This window comes from Hypanus sabinus, chromosome 28 (assembly GCF_030144855.1).
Source record: "Hypanus sabinus isolate sHypSab1 chromosome 28, sHypSab1.hap1, whole genome shotgun sequence".
NCBI classification, from domain to species: domain Eukaryota; kingdom Metazoa; phylum Chordata; class Chondrichthyes; order Myliobatiformes; family Dasyatidae; genus Hypanus; species Hypanus sabinus.
The window spans coordinates 8,166,883-8,193,096 of record NC_082733.1 but is presented as its reverse complement, the minus strand read 5'-3'; the positions used below and the strand labels follow the sequence as shown (position 1 = coordinate 8,193,096).

Below are 26,214 nucleotides of genomic sequence, written 5' to 3'. Positions count from 1 at the left end.
AACTGCAAGGTCTTAAAGTGGATAAGTCACCTGGACCAAATGGACTACATCCCAGATTGCTGAAGAGATAACGGATGCATTGGTCATGATCTGTCAAGAATCACCTGATTCTGTCATGGACCCAGAGGACTGGAAGATTGCAAATGTCACTCCACTCTTTCAGAGGGAGGAAGGTAAAAGAAAGGAAATTATAGGCCAGTTGGAATAGGAATTTTTTTTTGGCCAGAGAGTACTGAATCTGTGGAATGCACTGCCACAGACTAGTGGAAGCCAAGTCCATTGGTATATTTAACTCAGAAGTTGATTGTTTCCAGAAGTCAGGTCATCAAAGGAAATGACAAGAAGGCTGGTGTATGGGGTTGAGGGGGATCTGGGATCAGCCATAATGGAATGACGCAGCAGGCTCGATGGGGTGAATGGCTTAATTCTGCTCCAATATCTTAATAGTTTTATGATGGAACTCTTTGCTATGAAATGCACGTAATGAAATCATACCTAAGCTGCTGTGAGGCAAGGTTCAGAGTAAGCAGAGGATGTCAAGGCAACTGGTTCTTTAAGATGACAGCTCTTTTATTAGTTGAGTGTATCAAGGTACACTCATGGAATCAGAATGACATCAGTCAGCCGTGGTATAACGCAATGGTGAAGTAGCCTTAAAGAACTTGGGTGGGGTACACTCAAAACTTTTGGGTTTCACTCAAAAGTGTGAGACTAAAACGGAATGATATTGTGCATTAATTGCTAATTGTGCCTTTATTGTTCAAAGATCATCTTAAATTTTGAGTAAGATTGAGAATTATCAATGTCTTGCAACAGATGGACGCTGATATGGAAGCAAGCCAGAATGATATTCAGGAAACAAATGATCAGTATGGACTTGATGAGCAAGAAATCGGACAAACCAAGCAAATGGATAAAACTGGTGATGCATTCAATGAACAGCTGCCTGTGAGTGCAGATGAACCTAGTGCCGAAGGTCTGGATGATGGAGAACCAGAAGACCAGGTATAGAAATAGCTGACTATTATAAAAATAGCTAAAGCAATTGATAATCTAAAGTTAAACAGAATATAAGCAGTATTATGTGTAAATGTGATTTTTCCAGGCGCAAGTTGCAGTAGTTTTAGTGCTTAATTTTCACTGTATATGTAGATTTACTTGCACCGATTAGTTTAAGTAACTACATGTGTTGGACTCCTTAGAAAGCCTGGTGTCTTCAGAAGCTTTTCTTCTGTTACTAAAATACTAATGCATCAGTAATTTGAAAGTTCAAAATAAATTTATTATCCGAGTATTTGTATGTCACCATATACAACCCTGGACCTCTTGTAACATTCTTGGTCACCAGACTTGAATGCCTTAGATCTGGCCCTCATCAGATTGAGGATCTCATGCTTCATGCGAATCTTCTGGCTGGGGAAGACACAGGATGATTTTATAGGGACATGCTTGTTTACAACTTTTTTTATAAAGTCAGTGACAATTGCGGTATATTCATTCAGATCCACATACGAGTCCTTGAACACAGCCTGGTACACCAATGCAAAACAATCTTGTTGTCGCTGCTGTCCCTCTCACGACCAACTCTTTGTCATCCTATTCCCTAGTTTTTGTTCTTTAGCCTTTGCCTGTGTGAAGGCAGGTGCAGGACAGCCAAGGGATTTGATTTACTGAAATGCTGTTTGGACATGGAAGAGTAGACATTCCTTACCATCATATAACAGTGTTCCCTCTTGGGATCTCTGGTGGTACAGGTTATATGCTGATGGTAATTTGGGCAGGGTTTTCTTCGAACAAGCCTGGTTGAAGTCCCTGACTGTGATTTGAAATGTGTCAAGATGGACTGTTTTTTGTTTGGAGGCAGCATCATGCAATATCTCAATCACTGGATTATAGTCGGCCACTAGTGGTATGTAAACTGCGGTCAGGATTATGATGAACTCCCAAAGTAAATAGAATGGGTAGCATTTGACTGTGACATGTTCAAGAAAGGAGGAACAAAACAACACCATCTGAGTTACACTGAAAGTTTGTCATGAAACACATACCTCCACCTTTTGCTGCAAGTTGTAGTGAGAGTAATTCAGAAGAGGTATATTTAGAAGTATTATACATCATCACCCACGGAATGTTGCTGTGGTTCACTGGTACGGTCTTGCTCTCTTTCTAAAGATTTTCTCTTACTAGGTCTCTAATAGAATGAGATGACATATTTCAGAATCTGCTGATGAGGAAACAGTGAATAATGCTCATTGCATTTGTGTGTAAAAAAAAAAAGTGGTAGCATTTATTACTGAAGGAACTGCTTCAATTAATAGAAGATAAATACATATTTTTTTGGTAACCTGCAGTTTAACTTGTTCTGGAACTGCAAGTGAACAATTCTTTGTTTCAGCAGATGCTAACTGACTACATTTCCAAAATTGCAATGAAGTTTGGCGGCTTTATTCTCAAGTGCAGATCAGATGAGAGCATCAAATGGTTATGGAATTATAGCTATTTTACCAGCTTTTAAGTGATACAGGAATGTGTACGGTTCATTAGAATGGCACTACACTAAAAGGAGGTATCTTAAGTTAAAATGAATGAATTGTTACATTGTACATTTTGGATTGAATAAATTGAAACATTTTCTGAAGTGTAAAAAAATCTAGAAGTTATAAGAGCTGAGGGTTTTGGCTATATGTCTACAAACTGGTGAGCAATAATGTATCAATGAGTTAAAGGAATGGTGGAGAATAAACTTAATCATTGCTCAGGATGCCTTTTAGGAATGAGAATACTAATAGAATCAATAATAAAAGATTATAATGAGGGATTTTTATATGGGGTGGGGGTTGTTATTGATAGCACAGTTTGCCGACACTTGCCACTACCCACCTTACGTCATTATTTATAGATCTTGGCAGAAATCTAGCAATTAATCACCAGTGGGTATAGAGATCCTGCCTGTGAGGGTAAGTGCTAAGTGGACCAGGGCAACTGTGAGCTGCTATCTCCTTTTCTTTGACTGCGTGGCTCTTCTCGACCCAGATATTTCTCCTTGGTAACACATTCCATGTTGTCACTGGCAAGTTAACAAACAACAAATAGTCCAAGTTAAGGAGGATATTGCAGCTTCCATGCTGTTTAACAGGCAGCGATGTGAGAGCTCATAGGATCTGGGTCATTCAACGACATGTGGAGCAGCTGCATTGATTCCCAACAACAAGTCTTGGGAACTCCCTATATCAATATTCAGAGCTTGCACCACTGAAGTCCTTATAGACAGCCTTTCCACACTGTGCTATGGTGTGTCATTGCTGTAAGAGCACCTTTTGAGGGTACAGTTTTGGCAACGGTTTGGCAATGTTTCTTGAATGCAATTCTATGATTCAGAAATATTGTATCTATTTGGATTTTATTTATCTGAATGAACAGAGCTCAATGTTAATAATGGAAAATAAAATAACAGTAGAGTGGGAGTGCTCTTTGCTATACATCTATATATATATATATACTTATATTAAATCGTTAAAAATAGTGCAAAAACAAATGATTTTTTTATAAGTGAGATAGTGTTTAAAAATTGGATGGCAGAGGGGAAGAAGCTGTTCCTGAATTCCTGAGTGTATGCCTTCAGGCTTCTGTATCTCCTACCTGTTGGTAACAGTGAAAAGAGGGCATGCCCTGGGTGATGGGGTCTTTAATAATGGGTGCCACCTTTCTGATACACTGCTCCTTGAAGATGTCTTGAATACTACAGAGGCTAGTACCCATGATGGAGCTGAGTAATTTTACATCTCTATAGTTTTTTTCGATCCTGTGCAGTAGCGCCCCCCCCCCCCCAGCACCCCGTTCCTGAAGATGACATCAGGATGCTCTCCAAAAGTATATTCCAGTTAAAAGCAAGGACAGTATGGGTGGGGAAAGCCAACCTTTGATAACTGAGGAAATAAAAGAAGGCATCACACTACAAGCTGGTGCATATGAAGTTGCCAAGAGTAGTGGGAAACTGGAAAATTGGGGAAACTAAAAAGCAACACAGATCGACTGAGTTCTAAATAAAGAAAGGGAAGATGGATTATGAAAGTAAACTAGCACAAAATATAAAAATAGATAGTAAAAGTGTTTTAAATTATATAAAGCAGAAAAGGGTGGCTAAAGTAAACATAGGTCCCTTGGAGGACGAGAAGGGGGAAATGATATTGGGTAATGAGGAAGAGGCAGAGGCTTTGAATGACTATTTTGTGTCGGTCTTCATGGTGAAGGACACATCTAACATGCCAAAGAGGGGTATTATGGATGCAATCAGATTATTATGAGGACCTCGATACAATAGCTATCACTAAAGGGGTGCTGGGAATGCATCCCAGGGTACTGAAAGAAATGGTAGTAGTTATAGTTGAGGTTTTGGTGATAATTTACCAAAATTCTCTGGAGTCTGGGTAGGACCCAACAAATTGGAAGACAGTGAATGTCACACCACTGTTCAAAAAATGATGTAGGCAAAGGCAGGTAACTGTAGACCAGTTAGTTTAACATCTGTGATTGGGAAAATGCTTGAAGTTATCATTAAAGAAGAAATAGCGAGCCATCTGGAAAGAAATAGATCCATCAGGCAGACACAGCATGGATTCAGCAAAGGCAGGTCCTACTTGCAGTGGATAGAAGGGAACAGATGGACGTTATTTACTTGGATTTCCAGAAGGCGTACACTAAGGTGCAGCATAAAAGACTTGTCCATAAGTCAACGATGCATAGAGTTGCGGGTGATGTATTAGCATGGATAGAGGATTTGTTACAAGTAGAAAGCAGAGAGTTGGTATACTCTGGTTGGCGATCAATGGTGAGTGGTGTGCCACAGGGGTCGGTGCTGGGCCTGCAACTGTTCACGATATACATTTAACAATCTGTAAGAAGGGACTGAGTGTAGTTTATCTAAGTTTACTGATGGTACTAAATTGAGTGGAAAAGCAAATTGTGCAGAAAATGCAGAGAGATATAGATAGGTTAAGTGAGTGTGTAAGGGTCTGGCAGGTGGAATACAATGTTGGTAAATGCAAGGTCATCCACTATAGAAGGAAAAATGGAAGAGCAGGTTATTATTTAAATAGTAAAAAATTGCAGCATGCTGCTGTGTAGAGGGACTTGGTATCTGCAAGAATCTCAAAAGGTTGGTTTGCAGTTGCAGCAGGCTATCCAGAAGGCAAACAGAATGTTGGGCTTCATTGCTAGAGGGATTGAATTTAAGAGCAGGGAGGTTATGCTGCAGCTGTACAAGGTGAGGCTGCACCTGGAGTACTGTGTGCAGTTCTGGTCTCCTTACTTAAGGAAGGATATACTGGCTTTGGAGGTGGTACAGAGGAGGTTCACCAGGTTGTTTCCAGACATGAGGGGGTTAGATTATGAGGTGAGATTGAGTCGCCTGGGATTGAGTTGCTGCAGTTGAGGAGGATGAAAGGAGATTTTATAGGAACATAACATTATGAAAGTGTTACGGATTCAGCAACAATAAATATGAGTGAGGCAGGGTTTTGTTAACAAACAAAACGTTTATTAAACACTGAAAAACAAACCCCCCAAAAGTAAACAAACCACTAACGTAACCGGAAATCAGCTGCTGTGCGGCAGCTTAAATAGTTCTCAAAGCAATGAAGCTTAAACAGTTTGTAAAGTGATGTTGCAAAAACAGTTCTTCAAAGTAGTATTGCAAAAGTTCAAAATGCTTACAGTCCATTTAAGGGAGAGGCTTTTTAAGATGATTTAAATTCTCTTTCACGTCGTGTTGCTGCGATTCCCAGTCGAACTACTTTTCCCACGAAGAATTTACAAAGATGGAAAATGAAATGGCTTAAAGGCACTGACCTTTCCTTTACAAAACTGTACCCCAATCTTTTCTGCTATTCACAGGGATTAACATGGGGACAGCCAACGAATTCCTTCCGAATGAAGATCTAACAAGGTCAAACCTGTTTCACCGTCGAAATCGACTTTCCTCGATCTTTTAACTCCCGAACTCCGATCTTCACTCTCCACTGATTCTCAACTGGCAGTATTATAAAGAACCTGCCGGCAATGACCTTTTAAACTTTAGGCATTAAATAAAACTCCATCTTTCAACCAAACTGCAGACATTAACTGCAAACATTAAACCACGCAGTGGCATGAAGTCAAAATGGCAAATCCAGCCACGAACTGCCCCTCCTCACAGGGAGGGGTCCTCCTTTTATACCCTGTAAAAAAAAACCTGTCACATGACCTCTACTGGCGGGAAAATGAGTTCACTCCACCATCACAAGACCACTACCTTAAGTCCAGTGTAGCTTCAACACCACTCACGTGACAAGCACACCACTGTCACGTGTCACGGGTACGTAACGAAAAGGATAGATATAATAGAGGCAGTAAAGTTGTTTCCGCTGGTAGTTGAGACTAGAACTAGGTGTCCATAGTCTTAAGATTCAGGGGAGTAGATTTAGGATGGAGGTGAGGAACTGCTTTTCCCAAAGGGTAGTGAATCTGTGGAATTCCCTGCCCCATAAAACAATAGAGACTACCTCAGTAAATATATTTAAGACAAGGTTGGGTAGATTTTGTGCATTGTAGTGGAATTAAGGGTTATGGGGTAAAGGCAGGTAAGTGGAGATGAGTCCATGGCCAGATCAGTCATGATCTTTTTGAATGGTGCAACAGGCTCAATGGGTCAAGTGGCTCATTCCTGCTCCTAATTCTTATGCTGTGTTCTCCACAGTACATCCGTAGAAGTTGACATGTATTGTGAAATTTGTTTTGTGGCAGCAGTACATAAAAAAATACATAACAAGAACAAATTGTGCTAAAGTGGAATAGTGAGGTAGTGTTCTTGGCTTCATGGATCATTCAGAAATCTGATAGAGGGGAAGAAACTGTTCTTAAAACGTTGAGTGTACATCTTCAGGCTCCTGTACTTCCTCCCTGATGGTAGAAATGAGAATAGGGCATGTCCTGGACAGTGAGACATCACTTCTTGAAAATGTCCTTGATAGTAGGGAGGCTCGTACACATGATGGAGCTGACTGTCCACAATCCTCTGCAACGTATTTTGTTAGCACCACCAACCACTTGAAATACTCTCTACGGTACATCTCTAAAATTTATTAGAGTCTTTGACATATCAAATCTCTTAAAACTCTAAATGAAGTAGAGGTGCTGGTGTGTCTTCATGATTTCATCAATATATTGGGCCCAGGAGAGAACCTCTGAGAAATTGAAGTCCAGGAGCTTGAAGCTATTGACAGTTTCTGACTTCCCTTCCTGAAGTCCACAATCAGTTCTTTATTTTGCTGACTTTTGTGACGCTACTCAGTCAGCCAACCTATCTCATCCTTGTACTCCTTGTTGTTGTCTGAGACTACCAACAACAATGGTGTTGTTGGTGAACTTATAGATGGCATTTGAACCTTGCCTAGCCACATAATCATGAGTGTAGATGAAATAAGCAGTGGACTAAGCATGTATCCATGAGGTGCATCTTCACTTTTGTCAGGAGAAAATTTATTACTGATCTCCACTGACTAGTCTGCCGATGAGCAAGACAAGGATCTAATTGCATACAGAGGTACAGAGGGCTAGGTTTTGAAGCTTACTGATCAGTATTGAGGAGGAGGTGGTGGTGTTGAACTCTGGGTTATAATCAATAAGTAGCATCCTAACATAGCTGTCAGTTGTCTCGCTGGTCCAAGGTCAATGAGTAGGCAAATTCCACCAGGTCAGGATCCTTGCTTGGGTAGGAGTTAATTCTAACCATCACCAACTTCTCTAAGCACTTCATGACGCTACAGCTGAGTGCTACTGGCTGATAGTCATTGAAGTAGCTGGTCCTGCTCTTCTTGGGCACTGATATGATTGATACCCTTTTGAAGTTAAGTATGAACCTCCAGCTGCAGCAGTGAAAGGTTGAAGATGTCCTTGAGCAGTTGATCGGCACAAATGTTCAGTACCTTGCGAGGTTCACTGTCTTGAAAATTGTTCTGACTTCAGCCTCCAAGTCAGAGGTCACAGGCTTGTCAGGTGCCGGGGGTATTCACACAGGTGTAATTTTATTCTCCTTTTCAAAGCATGCATAAAAGGCAATGAGCTCCTTGGGGACTGAAGCATAATCACCATTTATGCTGTTAGGTTTTGTGTTATAAGAAGTAATGACATGCAAACCCTGCTATTACTGCTGTGTATGCATTGTACCTCTAAACTTCACATTCTTTATTATGATTTGTTTCAGATAGAAACTGATGTGAATGCTTTTTCAGTTTATTAATTTTGCTTAAATGTTTTCCCAGTAAGTAACCCATTTTCTAAATTGAATAATAGCTTCACAGACTTAAGAACACAAATCATATTGAGCATGTAGAGACCGACTTGAGGGGCAGAACAGCCAACGTGTGTTGCCATGTTCCAAATTCAGTACATTAAATGACAAAAAAGAATAAATGATAAAAATACTCTATAAGTGCTCACAGTCCTCTTGAAGCTCTTCCAGCCATAATGTATCTTAGTGCTCTAGGGCTCATCTACTTGTCTTTATTCAGCAATACGGAAGATAAATGGCTTTAATAATGTGTAAAAATTCTAAGTACATTACATTTTGAATAGTAAGAAATTTTGCCAAATTTGCTGAGACAAAAGGACGTTTTTAAAAATTTGTCAGCTGAGTGTAGTTAAAGGCTGTTGATAATGTTCATTTTATTTACAATGTTAATATTTGAATGAAGCAAACTGAACTGTGTAGGTAATTAGAGAATCCTCAATGAAGCTGATGTGTAGTACTTAAACTAGAGTGTGTTGGAATTTCATGAATTACTCATGTGGTTGTATCAGTCTTCAGTACCACAACAATATTCCATTGCTACTGAAGATTTAAGAGTGGGCGTGGACAGTTAATTTATAAAGATAAATTTTGATTATGTAATGTTTGAGTGGTTTGAAGTATAATTGAATTACGATTCAATATTTTTATTCAGGCTGAGGAAGAAAATGAAGATCTTGTTCTTGAAGAAGTGGATGTCCTTATACCTGAAGAGGTTAGAACTTCTAATTGGCTGAGGTTTTCCTCTATATTTAATTAATTTTCTCCTTTTTTTCCCCAAAGTCGTGACTTCTTATTGGGTCTATAGGTGTTAGTCACTTTTACATTTTATCCAGGTGATCTGGAGCACTGTACAACAGATAAATGGCAGTGGATGGTGTGGAGTGGGGCATGCAGATAACCCTTTATATTCATTCATAATTATTGGCAAGCCCAGCATTTATTATGCTTTAATTTTCCTTGACGAGGTAGCAATGAATTTCACCCTCTTTGAAAGTATTTAGATCTGTTAAGAACAGAGTTGCAGGCCCTGGTTGGTTATCTATGAATGAATGGTAGTATATTTCAATCAAGCTTCAGTTGACTAATGTACCTGTTGTCTTTGGGTTATAAAGATAATAGTTTGGGAAGATTGGCAAAGAAGCAATAGTCTGATGCAGGTTACTCGATGACCATTAATTTACTATTTCAAATTCTCCTTGAGATAGGAGGACTCTGGAGACCCATGTAAGCATTACTTGCTGCAAAAGATTGTTTGAATTAGAGCTTCAAACTGCAGTGAGATAAGAACAGTATACAAGTAATGAATAATCTTAATGGAATGGTATGCAAATAACATAATTTAATAATGGATAAGTTATTAGGATGAAGACCTGGTATAACTTGAGCATGACTTTTCTGTGCACAGGTTCACCCTGATGCTCAAAAGCCTTGAATTGCAACAGAGTTAATTGACTAGTGATCAAGAATGGAAAGCTTGACAAAGTCTTCCATGGCTGTTGCCTTTGCAGTTATTAACTCAAAGTGCCTTTTTCATTGGTATAGTTTAACTCTTCACTATATAGTCCACCAATCACACTGGTGGATGTAGACATACTTTTGTTTAGCACCCATTAGGTTCAATAGGTACAATTAATGAATACATTTCGCAGACAATATACATCCTGAAATTCTTTCTCTTTGCAAACATCCACAAAAACAGAGAAGTGCCCCAAAGAATGAATGACAGTTAAATGTTAGAACCCCAAAGCCTTCCCCTCCCACACATGCAGCAGGAGAGTGACGACCGCCACATGCAAAAAAGCATCTGCACCCTCTATCGAGCACTCAAACGTGCAGCAAAGCATCAGAGACACAGCCTTGCAGTACCCCAAAGACTACTCATGTACCCAGTAATTCGACATACCGCAGGCGCGTGCGTTCTCTCCCTCTACCCCCTCTCATATAAGGGGAAAAAGGTATCCCTGTTTCACAGTGAGAGGAGAGACATGACAAAATAACTCACTTTTTCTAAGCTCTGTGCCGAAACAACATGGGTCTCTTGCTGCTTTTGGTCTTCCATGTATTATCATGACACATCAGGCCGTGGCACCAACCTCAAATCCACCAGCCCTTAGAGCAACGAAAATCTGGCACACTGAAGGTGCACTAGTATTCCAGGCCATGTTTTTATATGATTCTGAAAACTAGTGCTATTAGTGCTTGGGGTTTGATTTTTACGAGCACTGAATATTTGTTGGTGCCCTCATGTAATTTTTTTTATTCTTCAGGTATCCTTTTGTTAACACTGTTAATAAGATGCACTTTCCCTAATGCTCTGCAATATCATACATAGGATTCATAAACTATGTTGTTTCATAACTATGTTTTTCTAAAAATGAAACTTGATCACTGCAGCAATTTCATGTTTTAAAAAAAAATGTTTTAAACTGATATTTCAGGAAGCCGAAGAGGATGGGAATGAAAAAGGTATGTTGCAGTCGCCACACCTTTTGCAAAGTTTGTATATTCCCTTTAATTTACCGTGATTTGTACTGTATCTTATGAGTAGATGAAGGTTGGAAAGCCATTACAAGGCACTGGAACTTGCATAAAAAGGAATTAATGAACTACTATTTTGTGGAAAGTTTGTATTTTTAAAAACCTAAATGTGACTTGTAAAAAGGTGCAAACCTAGACTTGCCGGTTACAGTAGTGCATGTATGACTATGCACAGCACAAATTAAGGCATAATGGTTTCCATTTATTTCTGCCAATCAAAAGCTACCAATGCTTTTCATTTGCTTCAGAAAACCTAGTGTATCCTCTCATCACAATTTGGATGGTCAAATCATGTTGATATTAAACAGATGGTATAATACCATATAATTTGTTTTCTTTCCCTTGATGTTGGAGCAGTTTTTGTACTGGAGAAACTGAATTTCATTTCATCAAATTGTCCATCAGTTCTCTGCTTTCACAATTGAGGAAAAGCATGGTTATTACTACTGATGGTCATATGCATTTCTTTTACTTGCACTACTAGAATTGGTAGTCTGGAATCTGAAGAGTAGAGAATCTGATTTTTTTTGTAGTAAGCATAGATAAGCAGTGAAACAGATTAAATAGAGGCAAATCGATGAACGTTGATTGGCTTTGGAGCTGTGGAGGACTCAATATCGATGTAACATTTTGGACAAAAGAACTGTTGAAGATTGTCACTGCTGTGTAATTTACATGGGAAATGAAAAATGATGTTTATTTCACCGAAGACTAACATCCTGATCATTTGACATCCATTATCCATAATGTGTGATACGAAGATGGACAGTTGAATTCTGTGAGATGTGGTATAGAGTGTGGAACTATTTTGAAGATGGTGGATGCCTTTCAGAATGTGGATGAACACAATGGACAGCATGGCTTACATGGACCATTTCATAAAGTGAATTCTGTCAGAAACACATGAATGCCAAATCGAAGATCTTGTTGGACATTGACACTTTTCTGGAGTGATGAATGCAACCAGAAACAAACCTTGGCTGGATAAAGACAGAATGCATCATATGGAAAGGATTGCATATGGGATTCATTCGCCAAAGAATATCTCCTCCTAAGGATGTTTGTATTACAATGGAAAACTTTGTGTTAAAGGTATTGAACTTAACAACTTTGTCAATGAAGAATTCAGATTTACATGCACCTTGTAGTTTTCTAACCTTCTCATTTTAGGTAATTTGTATTTTTTGATATCAATGATAAGGTCACCTACTAGGTAAACGTTTTGACATTTAAACCTGTATTTTGCCATGTTTATTCCTGTTAAATCCCTCAGATGTAGATGATATAGATGACGGTTCTCGTGAAGTGTCTAAATTTCTACCTTCAGAGCAAGGCCTTGCTGAGGCTCAACAAACAATTCAAGATGAAACTGAACTTAATGCATCTTTGAAGGAAGTGGATGATGACAATATATCAGTCACAATCCAAGCTGAAGATGCCATCACATTGGACTTCGATGGTGATGACCTCTTGGAAACAGGTAAAACACTGAAAATTCCAGAATGTGAGAATAAAACCATTGCTGAAAAGGAGTGCCAGTCCCAGGAGGATATGAAGGGAGAAGTCAAAAATGATGGAAAGAAAGAAAAAATCCACAAGGAAGGAAGAAAGGAGGAAGGAGCTAAAGCAGAGTCAGCGAAGAAGGAGACCAGAGAAGGGTCCAGAAAAGTTGAAGCCGGAGAGAAAGAGAAAGATTCTTCAAAGAAAGGCCCCTCATCTTCTGGGGCATCCAGTCAAGCAAAGAGGTTTGTTTTTCTATGTCAATTTATGATACTGAGTACCAACAGTAAGATCAGTCTGCATTTGTGAGTAATCATGGTTCTTATACTGAGAACTAACAGTATCTTGCAGTTCATTTTAAAAGGATTTACATGTTTTTTTTCAAGACACATGCAAGACTGACATTTTTTGCTATTGTATTTTTTATTCTCTACACGTGTTAGTTTTTGTAATGTCAGGTTTTTTTGTTTTTGTTGAAAATTTACAAGAATTTTTTTAAAAAACCTTGTTGATCCTGAACAATCGGCACATTGGTGTGAAAATTTTGCAATCAAGTAAGGAGAATTCTTACATAAGGAATCAAATCCACCACTCCTGATTTACTGGAGAAGATTGTGATTTGCTTACTGAGTAGAATTGGCACAAATCTAGATCTTCATTCAGCTTTGGAAAGGCAATGCAAGAGTCGATTTTGGAACCATTCTGTTCAAATGTAGGCCTTGTGGCTTCGGTATATCTGTGACCATAAATGCTTAATTTTATAATTTTGTCTATAATCATTTTAGTTTTGGTGCTTTTTAGGGGAAAATTGTGTTGTTTTGTGCTAATAAATACTTCTAGTACTACTTTGAAAAATTACCTCCACTTTTTTTTATTTGATCTAGTGTTTCCTTTATTCTAACATTATTTTGTGTTCATAGTTCAAGTAAGGATTCGAAAGATAAGAATACTTCTAAAGATGAAAAAGGTAAGACAATATTAACCAAAGTGTTTTCAAATTATGCTGAAAATGTTAATTGCTATGAAATTTTGGAGCTTAGGATGGAGCGAGGTGAAAATATGACCACTATTGTAAAGAATAAATGCCAGAATTGGAAGACCACATCTGAGGTTTGGAGGTACTTCAGATTGGTGATGGGTTGTGCGATTTGAAAATGAGGATGAGAAGTCAAAAGCAGATGTTACTGACCAGGGAGTCATTGTGGGTCAGTGGACATATTGTAGATGTGTGGATATGAACTGCAGTTCAGAGATGTAAAACAAAACCTGGATGCTTTGAACATGCTCAAATAATTTAGTCTCAAGGTAATTTTATTTTTTGATTCATATCATAGGAGCTGGTAATAGCAATACTGGGACCAGCAGCAGCAGCACTAGCAGCTCTTCCAAAAACCTCTGGATTAGTGGCTTGTCCTCGAATACAAAAGCAGCTGATCTAAAAAATCTGTTTAGTAAATATGGCAAGGTATATACTTGTTTTTCTCTTGAGTAAACTTTTTTTAAGTATCGTGAAATTGTGGTTCATTGTTTGTATTTCTTACTTTTTAATATAGGTTCTGAGTGCCAAAGTAGTAACCAATGCACGGAGTCCTGGTGCTCGATGTTACGGATTTGTGACCATGTCTTCAAGTACAGAAGTGACTAGGTGTATTTCTCATCTTCATCGCACAGAGCTGGATGGACAGCAGATTTCTGTTGAAAAGGTAATTATTCAAAAAGATTTTTTTTAATCTATGACTTAAGTAAGTGATTACACTTCTTAAAAAAAACAAAAATTAAAGATGAAATACATATATATTTCCAAGCTGCCAGTACCTCCAAATATTAATGGACCCAGATGTGTTTAATGTGCGTATGTCAGACTTTATACAAGTCCGTTAAGACCATAAGGCTTGTCATAAATCTTCTGATTCCTCTATTATAGAGTTCCACTGTTGCAAAAAGAACAATTTGTAATTGGAGAATATTTAATTTCAGCACAAGTTACGAAAGCAGTGTTGTTGATTTGTCAATGGAGAATAGTGACAAAAGTTTTGAAAAGCCATGTGCTGAGGATTTTAGTGTGGTTGATGTAACAAAATGAGGCCAAAGGATTAATAAATCAAATGAATTACAGTGGATTCCAGTTAATTGGGACACATCAGGCCAAGTATATTTTACCCCAGTTAGCCAAAGTTTCATGGAAATAGTTTAAGTTATAGAAAAAGACAAACTACTGTTTTACTGAATAGCAAATTAGAACACTACCAATATTATTTCAGTACTATAAAACTGTGTATTAGTGCCTAATAGATATCAGCAGAGGAATTCATCCAGTGTACATTGCTGTGTTCTTTTGAATGACTGCAAATGAACAAAATCAGCAGACACCTAGTGGATTCATACTCATGCCTTCATACTCATGGTAACATTCTCATGGTAACATTCAAGGTGATTGTTGATACCTTCAAATTCTTCATAGTTCCTGAATTGTTGGAGTTGTGAAATTGTTACTTTTTCACTTTCAGCCATTTCTGGCATCTCCAAGTCTGAATGTTTGAAACTGCAGTAAGCAAAGTTGTCCGAATTGTCTTTCTGCTTATTTCTCGCCAAGTATTAGTGAGAAAAATCACTGCTCTTTGAACAATTGACTGTAATTAGAAAACTAAGCCTGATGCGGTGTCTATAATGGTCACACAAGTGCACGTCACTGACACTAGTTTAAAACGTGTTTGTAAACAGTCTCCTGTCCCAATTAAGTGGCATAGTGTCCCAAATAAATGAAGGGAATCCTGGCTATTTTCTCTAATAATTTTTGTTCTTTTCAAGTTATCCCAAATAAGTGGCTGCCCAGGATAACTGATGGCCCAATTAACTGGAATCCACAATATAATATGGAGAATGACGAGTTCATTTTTTTTTTAACTGTGCTATAGTATATCTGAATCTATTAAAAGTAATCTGAAGCAACAAGGCATCCGGAATGGGATATGATTTTGTCAGACTAGCTTTTAGTGACTTCATTTTAAGATGCCTTTGTGTTCCTGAGAAAAATGATGGTCCTTGGAACAGAATTGATGTTTCTTTGAGTGTAGACTAAATGAAGTTCATAAGTAATGCACCAGTTCCACCAGCCTTCCCTACTCCACTTCCACCCCTTGCATTTGAACATTTTGCCAGCATTCATAGTTAAGGTTGATTTGGGAACATCTTCATTTAAGGCAATAAAAATTCTGATTCAAAAGTTTTAATTTAAAATTGCCTACTTTAGAAATCCAGGACTATCAGAGATGATGTACCTCTAAAAGTATTGATTTTATAAAGTACAAATAGTTTTATTTTTAAGCAGAATGAATAATGATACTAATTGATCATTTGTGTTGTGAAAATTTAAAAGCAAGAATATTAGTGTAGATGACTGGTAAAGGTTATAGTGAAATATAGATTAATGGCAGATATGGGCAGAGAAATGGCAGATGGAGTTTAATCCACTTAAATGTGAAGTGTCAAATGTCAAGAGAAGTACATTTTTAAGGGCAAGACCCTTGATAGTGTTCAATGAGCAAAGAAATCTTGGGGTCCAGGTTCATAGTTCCCTGAAAGTGGTGTACAGGTGGATAAGGCTTGTGACATGCTTGCTTTTATTAGTTGAGACATTGAGTTCAAAAGTTGGGAAGCGTTGAGGCTTTATAAAACTCTAGTTAGGCCACATCTGGAGTATTACATACAGTCTTGGTTGCCGCATTGTAAGAAGGATGTCAAGGCTTTGGAGAGGGTGCAGAGGTGGTTTACCAGCATGTTGTCTGGATTGGAGGGCATGTGCTACTACAAGAGGTTGGACAAATGTGGGTTGTTTTCTCTGGAGTGGCAGAGGCTAATAAGGGTTGATAAAGGTTTATAAGATTAAGAGGCATAGATAGAGTGGGTAGACAGGAATCTTTTTCCCAGTGTTAAAATGTCTAATACCAGAGGGTATGCATTTAAAGTGAGAGGGAGTAATTCAAAGGAGGTATCGGGGGCAAGTTTTTAGACAGCATGGTGGGTGCTTGGAATGCACTGCCTGAAGTGTGGTAGAGGCAGATAGATGGGCTGTTTGAAATATTTGAAGCAGAGGTCAGGGTGTCCAAGGTTTCAGGGAGGAGGCAGGAGAATGAGGTTGAGAGGGATAATAAATGAAACCTGGTGGAATGGCAAAGTAGACTTGATGGGCCAAATGGCCTAATTCTGCTCCTGTCTTGTGGTCTTTGCAGAGCAAACCTGTGAGAAATGAGCAGAAGTATGAACAAATTGATGTGTAGTCCACTGAAGATGGCCTGAAAGCAGACATTATCAGGATGGTCAGGGTAACAAAAACAAATTGGAATGAACCTAATACTTCATCCAGTCAGATAGTAAATATCACAAAACTAGTGGAATGAGACTTGGAAGTTCCTTGTAAGAGCATTTACAAGAAGGATTACCTATTGAACAAATATAAAAGTGAGTAAGTCCCTAAAGGATAGATACTTTATTGATCCCAAAGGAAATTACAGTGTCATTGTAACATTACAAGGGCACAGAAATACAAATATACGAATATTAGAAGAGAAGAAAGAAAGAATTTAAAAAAGTAAGTTATCTCAAACAATTTTAACAGTCTCCCCCAGCTATAGATTGACTCATTTTAGAGCCTGATGGCTGAGGGTAAGAATGACCTCATATAGTGCTCTTTGGAGCAGCGCAGTTGTCTTAGTCTTTTACTAAACGTGCTCCTCTGTTCAGCCAAGGTGGCATGGAGAAGGTGAGAAACATTGTCCAGAATTGCCAGGATTTTCCGTAGGGTCCTTTGTTCTACCACAGCCTCCATTGTGTCCAGTTTGATTCCTGTAATAGAGCCAGCCTTTCTTACCAGTTTATTGAGCTTGTTGGCATCACCCATGTTGATGCCATTGCCCCAGCATGCCACCACATAGAAGATTGTAACGATGGCAACAGACAGCTAGAACATCTTTGCACACTCCAAAAGACCTTGGTCTCCTCAGAAAGAACAGTCAACCACATCTCTTGTAAAATGGGCCAGAAAACAAGGTAGTTAGTAGAGACTGGTTTAACCACCAGCTCAACCATCTACTCCAACAATTTGTAAAGACTTGATAGTAGTTTCAGCAATTGACATCTGTTCAAACTTTTTGATGCAATTAACACAATATCAAAGTAAAGGAAAATCTTAACTCTTTCCTGCAGTACTTGCTCACCTTGATAGAGCAAAGTATGTTACACTACTGACTGAAAGTAAACATGCTCAATTCTTTTTAGGTGATGGAGCTGAGCTAATATACAGTGCCTATAAAAGTATTCCCCCCCCCCCGCGGGAGTTTTCAGATCTTATTGTTTCGCAACATTGAATCACAGTGGATTTAATTTGACTTTTTTTGACACTGATCAACAGGAAGACTCTTTCATGCCGAAGTGAAAAAAAATCTCTACAAAGTTATCTAAATTAATTACAAATATAATACACAAAATAATTGATTGCATAAGTATTTAATCCCCTTCAAGTCTGTGTTTAGTATATGCACCCTTGGCGGCAGTTACATCCTTGAGTCTGTGTGGCTAGGTCTCTATCAGCTTGGACGCTTCAATTTTTCGCAATTTTTCTTTACAAAACTGCTGAAGCTCTGTCAGATTGCATAGGGATCATGAGTGAACAGCCCTTTTCAGAGCCAGCAACAAATTGTCATTTGGATTGAGGTCTGGATTCTGAGTTGGCCATTCCAGGACATTGACTTTATACTTTTTAAGCCATTCCTGTGTAGATTTGGCTTTATGCATGGGGTCATTGTCTTGCTGGAAAACAAATATTCTCCAAAGTCGCAGTTCTCTTGCAGACTGGATCAGGTTGACCTCCAGGATTTCCCTGTATTTTGCTGCATTCATTTTACCCTCTACCTTCTCAAGCCTTCCAGGGCCTGCTGCTGTGAAGCATCTCCACAGCATGATACAACCACCACCAATCTTCATGGTAGGTATGGTATGTTTTTGATGATGTATGGTGTTTGGTTTACACCAAACATAGCATTTAGTCTAATGGCCAAAAAAACTCAATTTTAGTGTCATCAGACCATAGAACCTTCTTCCAGCTGACATCAGAGTCTTCCACGTGCCTTCTGGCAAACTCCAGCCAAGATTTCATGTGAGTTGTTTTCCAACAGTGGTTTTTTCTTTGCCACTCTCCCATAAATCTGCAACTAACTGGTGAACTGATTGAACATGAAGATAAAGAGGGCAACCTGTGCCTGGAGGCGGAGGAGGTTGGGGAGGTCCTAAGTGAATCCTTTGCTTCAGTGTTCACAAGTGAAAAGGATTCTGATCAGGGTGAAGTCGAAATAGAGCAATGTGGAGATTACGGAAGAAGAAATGCTGGATCTTCTTAAAAACATCAAGATTGATAAATCCCCAGGGCTGGATATGATACTCCCCAGGTTGTTGTGGGAAATGAGAGAAGAAATCGCTGGAGCATTAGCTATGATCTTTGAATCCTCTTTGGCTACAGGGGAAGTGCCAGAGGACTGGAGAGTGGCAAATGTAGTTCCCTTGTTTAAAAAAGGTAATAGGGAGAAACCTGGAACTATAGACCGGTGAGTCTTAAGTCAGTGGTCTGCAAACTACTGGAAAGGATTCTTAAGGGTAGGATCTACGAACGTTTTGAGAAGTACAGTCTACTCATGGATAGTCAACATGGATTTGTGAAGGGAAGATTGTGCCTCTCAAGCCTGATTGAGTTTTTTGAAGAGGTAACAAAAGAAATTAGTAAATGAGGGTAGGGCAATGGATGTGGTCTACATGGACTTTAGCAAGGCATTTGACAAGGTCTCTCACGAGAGACTCATCCAGAAAGTCATGAGGCATGGGATAAGTGGAACCTTGGCTGTTTGGATAAAAAATAGGCTTAAAGGTAGAAAGCAGAGGGTAGTTGTAGAAGGAAAGTATTCTGGCTGGATGTCAGTGACTAGTGGAGTGCCGCAGGGATCTCTCCTGGGACACCTGCTATTTGTGATTTTTATAAATGACCTGGATGTAGAGGCAGAAGGATGGGTGAGTAAGTTTGCGGATGACACGAAGATTGGTGGGGTTGTGGATGGAGCTGTAGGTTGTCGAAGGATACAAGAGGATAGAGACAGGTTGCAGACTTGGGCAGAAAAGTGGCAGATGGAGTTCAATCCAGACAAGTGTGAGGTGATGCATTTTGGAAGGACAAACCAGAAGACTGAATACAGGATTAATGGTCGGTTACTTAAGAGTGTGGATGAACAAAGGGACCTTGGGGTTCAAATCCATACATCCCTCAAGGTTGCTGTGCAGGTTGATAGTGTAGTTAAGAAGGCCCATGGGATGCTAGGCTTCATTAACAGGGGGTTTGAGTTCAAGAGTAGAGAGGTCATGTTGCAACTCTACAAATCTCTGGTGAGGTCACACTTAAAGTATTGTGCTCAATTCTGGTCACCTCATTATAGGAAGGATGTGGAAGCTATGGAGAAGGTGCAGAGGAGATTTTAGGATGTTGCTTGGTTTGGAGAACAAGTCATATGAAGCAAGGTTAGCAGAGCTGGGACTTTTCTCTTTGAAGCATAGAAGAATGAGAGGGGACTTGATAGAAGTCTACAAGATTATGAGAGGCATAGATAGGGTAGATAGTCAGTACCTGTTTCCCAGGGCACCAATAGCAAGCACCGGAGGGAATATTAAGGGAGGGAAGTTTAGGAGGTACATCAGGGGTGTTTTTTTTTACTCAGAGGGTTGTGAGTGCCTGGAATGACTTGCCAGGGCTGGTGGTGGAAGCTAAAACATTAGGGGTATTTAAGAACCTCTTGGACAGGCACATGGATAAAAGAAAAATGGAGGGTTACGGGGTAGTGTGGGTTTAGTACTTTTTTTCAGGATTATATGGGTTGGCACAACATGGAGGGCTGAAGGGCCTGTACTGTGCTATAATGTTCTATGGGAGTAATAACCGTAAAAAACACTAAGTATAAATACATAAGATTAGCTTTAACTGTATGTACGTAAAGCGGTGGCTAGGTGCAGGAGTATCAATGCTATGATGACTCTGGCAGGAAATGATAAAGTAGTGGTATGGGGAGGGTTAATGGTTGGAGGTGTGTTGATCAACCTGATGGCTCATCTTTGAGTCTGGTTGTCCTGCCATGGATGCTGATGCTGTGCCACCTCTTCCCCGATAAGAGTAGGGCAAACAGTACCTGAGCAGGGTGGGTGGGATCCTTCATGATATTGCTGGCCTTTTTCCAGCCCCTTTCTGTATATGTGTTTTGATTGCAGGTGGGTTGGTGTGGTGATTTGTCAGGCAGTTTTAACTAACCATTGAAGATCTTGCCCACTGCTGTGCAATTTTCGTACCATAAAGTGATATAACATCTGGCAGTTAAAACTGTATCTAGTGTTTTGCTTGATCAAGTCTTGAATATCTGATGTCCTTGCTCCCCACATATCTCACTGACAACAGGGCTTCTTAAGTAGTAGCTATCATGTGGTCCAAATGATCTGCTGTTCCTGCTGTTGCAGCCAACATCGTCATCCAGCAAAGAGGTCCAATGAATCCAGCTACACTGTTGCCATTGGACACAGAAGATTATGATGACCGTGACACTGCAAAGTTAATAACGTGCCATGCAGATGCAAGCCACCACAAGTAAATACCCCTACCAAACCCAGGTCTGATTCTGTTCACAGATGCTGCTCAGCAGTTGAAAGGAGTTAGAATTGCTGGTTTTTGTCTCTGAAACAGAAGTGTAGGCATCAGGAAGTCTGACTCTTGGTATCTCTGTGGAACTGGAGGAACTGAATGCCCTGATTGGGGACTGTTACAACAGCAGAAGGAAAATCAGCTGACATTGACGCAGACTCCAATATGCTTTTACTGTTTATGATTTTGGAAAGTTATTAAGGCAAAGGGGATTTCTTAAAAACTCAGGAACCACAATCAGGGATGGCCAGTTAGTACAAGAATTAATGGATGTTATACAGTTGCCATCAATAATGGCTGTACTGGAATGTAAAAGCCACAACAAAATGAACAGAGTCAAAAACCTCAAAAATGTAGTAGCAGATGAGGCAGCATGGGAAGTGATAAAAGGAATAAATAAAGTGAATTCGACAACATAAGTTGTGAGAACAAAGGAACATTCTATCACACCCAAACATGGAGGATTATCAAGAAATGCAAGCTCAATGCTTTAATGCAGTTGTCCTGGATGAAGAATGGTGGGAAATGAGACCACAATGAATCATGGAGGTAATGGCATTGATCACATTGACCCCCAACCATGTTGTTTCCTTATCTGGCACAACTGATAGGCTCCCTAGGACACACAGTACTGGAGTGGTAAAGATGATCAGCAGATTCTCAGTGCGGTGGAATTTAAACTTTGGATCACAAGTTCTACAAGGAAATGAACTCTGAAGCAACAGACAAGTTTTCACAGTTTGGTGGTCTGGCCCTCCCTAAATCAGTTTTGCACCTACAAGTGGATTATATTACCAAAATGCCAAGAACACTAAGACAATCTCCATCTCAGGATGAGTGGAGGCTGCTCCAGCAAAGAAAGCCATAGAGAGAGAGATATGCACACACACGTCCACACCACATCCCAAGATGAGGATTGTTAAATTAGCCCTGGACACACTTCACTAAAAGTGTATGTCAGGACAAGCGCTGACTGAACATTGAATGGGACTACCAAACGAAGATTAAGTTTCACATAGAGGGTTATCATGACCTCCAGCCATTCCTGTGGTCTTACACAGTATCAAAGCAACCGCAGACAAAAAGACAAGAATAAGCCCAGTTAAGGTGATGACAGGACAACCCATGGCACTATCTGGAGAGGCCAATTCAACACATTATGATATACAGAATAGTTGACTTGTGTGAAACGTACTCAGGTTGTTCAGTGTGCTTCTCAACAGGTTTCTGCTGTCTAGAGCAATCCAGCAGAAAGAAGGAAGACAATCCTTGATTTCTGGTGAGTGGGTTCTAATCAAGAAGCCATTGTATGCTTGGTGGGAAGGACCCTATTAGGTGCTGTTCATCAGTAAAGGTTGAAGGGAAAAGTTAGTGATACACACTGGCTACTGCATATGAGCTAAAGTAGCACCAGGAGGTGAAGGAGGAGACCGCAAGCTCTGAGGTTAATTTGCTACTAACCTCTGATTCAGTTTGTATGTCACTAGGCTACAGTGATTAAATTACTAAGCACCCAGGGGATATCAAATGAAGGCATTAAGTACTGGGCATGAAGAAACACATTCTGATGCTGGCTGTTCTTGGATTGTTCTTGCATTTTTTTTCTCTCTTTTTCAATGTGCCAATTGAAATGACCCATAATTTGCTTTTACAAGTATCGCATGAATTTGCAGATGCTGTTAATGCTTCTGGCTGTTGGGTATGCCATTATGTACCACACATCTCAGTGCTAAGCAATGTTAGGCATTCCTGTAGACTCTGCACAAACAAGGTCTCTTTTCATCAAACAAGGTTTAACATTACGATCCAATGATGACTTCCCTGGTTCAAAGAAAACATGGATATACAATGATTATGATCACTGCACAACATCTTTGTCCAGATCAAGGGTTCCCAACGGCTTTCATGCATGGACCCCTAACATTAACCAAGGGGCCTGTTGAAGCCAGGTTGGGAACTCTGTGTCTGGATGATCTGTGCCATCAAACTATCAATTTGTGTCGGGTCCAGTCCTACTCAAGTTTTTACCTAGGAAACCCCAATACTCACACACGGTATATACAGTTGCAAGAAAAAGTTTGCAAACCCTTTGCAATTACCAGGTTTCCTGTATTACAATTACTCTTAATTTAATTCTGTTTCTTGCAACTACTTAGACTGATTGTATGTACATAAAGTGACTCTAGGTGCAGAAATATCTATACCAAAGGTGACTGACAGAAAATTACAAAGTGACAAAATGACAGTTGGCAAGAGGAACTCTTCTAGGTAGCAGCAGGCCTTGTGAAAAGACTGTAGGGCAGAGCCCCTCAGTGTAGGTATGAGGTGCGGAGTGTAAGTGTAAAGTGGTAATCCATGGAGAGATGAAAGGTGCTGAGTGGCTGTGGAGAGGTGTGACAGATGTGTATGCAGCAGTGACGGGTAGGTGAATGGGAGGAGGTGTTGATCAGCCTGATGGCTTGGGGAAGTAGCTGTCCTTTGTGGATATAGTGCATATACATAATGCTAAATGGAATAATGATTTGAGAATTTTTATTGACCATGTCCAGTGCAAGAATGGTCACAATCCAGCAAGGTCCCTGTCGATCAATAAGAAGCTCCTTGAATTCATGGAATAGCACATATAAAATATGTGTAAATGGAGCTTGTATCTCCCTTCTACATAATTGGAAATTTTTTTCCTTCCTATGAGAAACATGCAAACTTTACTAAATGGGACAACAGAGAACAAAGTTGTTTTGCAGCAATCTTATTCTTAACGTGCAGTGTTGTAAGATCTGTATTATTACTGATATTGCTTCTCTAGAAAAAGCAAAAATAGTTGATATGTGTAAGGTGGTTCTTTAAAATTGTATGGCATTAGTTTGGTTTTAGCCATTAAAGGGAGGGTGGTGTGGGAACATGCACAGTTATAGACAAAGACTGTTGTACCTACATACCTGATGAGTCTGGAAGCTGATCATTTGTTTAAAAAAGCAGCCAAGATTCATCAATCCTATGGATGGGATTTCTTTGACTAGATAGAGCTGGGGTTACTCAGTGTTCAGTCTGATTTGTCTTATTGTAGTTTATATATAATAACAATTACAGCATGGAAACAGGCCATCTCGGCCCTTCTAGTCCGTGCCGAACGCTTACACTCACCTAGTCCCACTGGCCCGCACTCAGGCCATAACCCTCCATTCCTTTCCTGTCCACTTACCTATCCAATTTTACTTTAAATGACAATACCGAACCTGCCTCCTACCGCTTCTACTGGAAGCTCGTTCCGTTCCAGTTACATCTTCATTGTATAAGGGCCATCATCTATTGAGCTGTTCAGACTTTCCATATTCGTAAGGACAATCCAGCTGGTTATGACATAGCTGTGTAAGTCTACATTTTTATAACAGTTGATTAAGTCTTATAATCCATGCTGTTTTGCAGATTTTTCTACCTCTGAATTTTCAGATGTAATGGTTCACGCTGTTGATTTTAGAATCTTAGGGGAAAATTTTGGATTAATGTTTAAATTGAAATTTCCTATAGTTTATCATCTTGAGTTTGCTTATATGTTTGTATAGTCACCTGTTTGTAATTTTTAGTAGATTTTTAAATTTCTTTGTAAGCCTGAAATGGTATGGCAGCATAAATATTATCCTGGGTGTTCACAGACTATTCTTATCAGAGAAGGCTCCCTTCTTTAACTAGTTTGCACTAAAAAGGGAAAACATGGGTTCCCAGTCATTTGATTCTTGCCTTTCTTGTCTGCTTTTTCTTTGTGTTGCTTGCTGTTTCAAGCTGACACTACTTGACCTATATTTTGAACAGCTAATAAAATGGCTTTGACCCTAAGATGTGCACAGCATTCTTGACCCCCAAAGAAACTTCTGGACAATATAGTTTTCAGATTGAGCACCGTACATTGCTATGTGATGTCATTGGTCCAATCCCTCAACTATGGGGAGAGTTTTCCTTATGTGGCAAGCTTCCATTGTTATATATGTGAATATAAGGACTTACAATAGAAAATAATTTTAAGAATTGCATGCAGTCTCAGATCCTTCACTGTGGAATAGATAATGGTTGGGATGTTGGATCTCAAGGAGGGCATTAGCTCTCCAGATAACTATTGTTAATGTTCAAAATGATTAAATACATGTGCTCACCTTGGAATCTGCTTGTCAGTTCACTTACGTAATTTTAATTTTTCTTGGAAAGCAGTTCCGGAACTGAGGATTTTAATCTTTACCAAAATAATTTCATTTTTCATTTGTCTATGTAGGTTAAAAATGATCCATTTAAAAAAGAATCTACAACAAAAGATGGGTTTGGGAAGATGAGTTCAAGCAGAAGCAGTAGTGATAAAAAGAGTTCAACTAGTGGAAAGGCCAGTAGCAAGTAAGTCTATGGTGACTAATGGTTTAGATTTGTGAGAAGAAGGCTCCTGTCAATGTTTATCTATTGTTCCTATCAACTTTCTTCTTCACTGAACCAATTTACATTTTCTGAAAATGTTCACTAGGCTTGAAAGGGTTGTCACCTTTGAGTAGTACTTATTGACTTCCTGATTCTCAGGTGTTATTTTTCATACCTGAACCTGATTAGCAAACTTGCCTGTTTATCAAACACTGAAATATCAAAGTCAAGCCTGACTCTCCCAAAACATAAACACTTAAATTGGAATTTCTGGTCAGCAATCTGAAAAATAACCCTGACTGCTTTCTTCCTTTTCAACTCTAGTCCTCAGTGGCCAATTATGCAATGATATATGCCAGCTGAGATCAATTAGTCTAATACTTAAGCAATAAAAAATGTTATCTGTACAACATTTGCAAGTAATACGGCTTCATTGCTTTTAAACTTGAACAGGATCAAAAGAACCCAATAAGTGGCCATGGGCAATTTTGTATGGTTTGTAAGAGGAGTCATCGACATCTGCTGAAAGTCGATTTGGTGAAGGCAGTGCAGTTTTGTAGATTGCATGATTTGTTTGGCATTCAATTCAAGGAACCCGGTGGCATTTTAAATTTACAGATTAAGATGGCTTTCCTATTTCTTTTGTACCAAAGTATACTGGACAGATTTAAATGTCTGTGGTAGAGTTTGTTTTTTGGAACAAAGTGAAGTTTTGTTGAAGTTTTGATGCATC

General features: G+C 39.3%; 1 protein-coding gene across 2 annotated transcripts in view; it reads left to right on the top strand.

Annotated features, from left to right (window-relative positions):
- sltm (SAFB-like, transcription modulator) overlaps window positions 1-26,214 on the top strand; it is a 77,656-nt gene that overhangs the window by 17,658 nt on the left and 33,784 nt on the right. Inside the window, exons 4-11 of one of the 2 annotated variants that reach the window (XM_059952567.1) lie at window positions 817-1,005; window positions 8,979-9,038; window positions 10,765-10,792; window positions 12,192-12,609; window positions 13,285-13,331; window positions 13,699-13,829; window positions 13,918-14,067; window positions 25,348-25,463. In XM_059952567.1, the coding sequence (XP_059808550.1) occupies window positions 817-1,005; window positions 8,979-9,038; window positions 10,765-10,792; window positions 12,192-12,609; window positions 13,285-13,331; window positions 13,699-13,829; window positions 13,918-14,067; window positions 25,348-25,463 (1,139 nt within the window). Of the gene's footprint in view, window positions 1-816; window positions 1,006-8,978; window positions 9,039-10,764; window positions 10,793-12,137; window positions 12,610-13,284; window positions 13,332-13,698; window positions 13,830-13,917; window positions 14,068-25,347; window positions 25,464-26,214 lie in introns of both variants that reach the window. The other variant, XM_059952566.1, reaches the window with a different exon arrangement.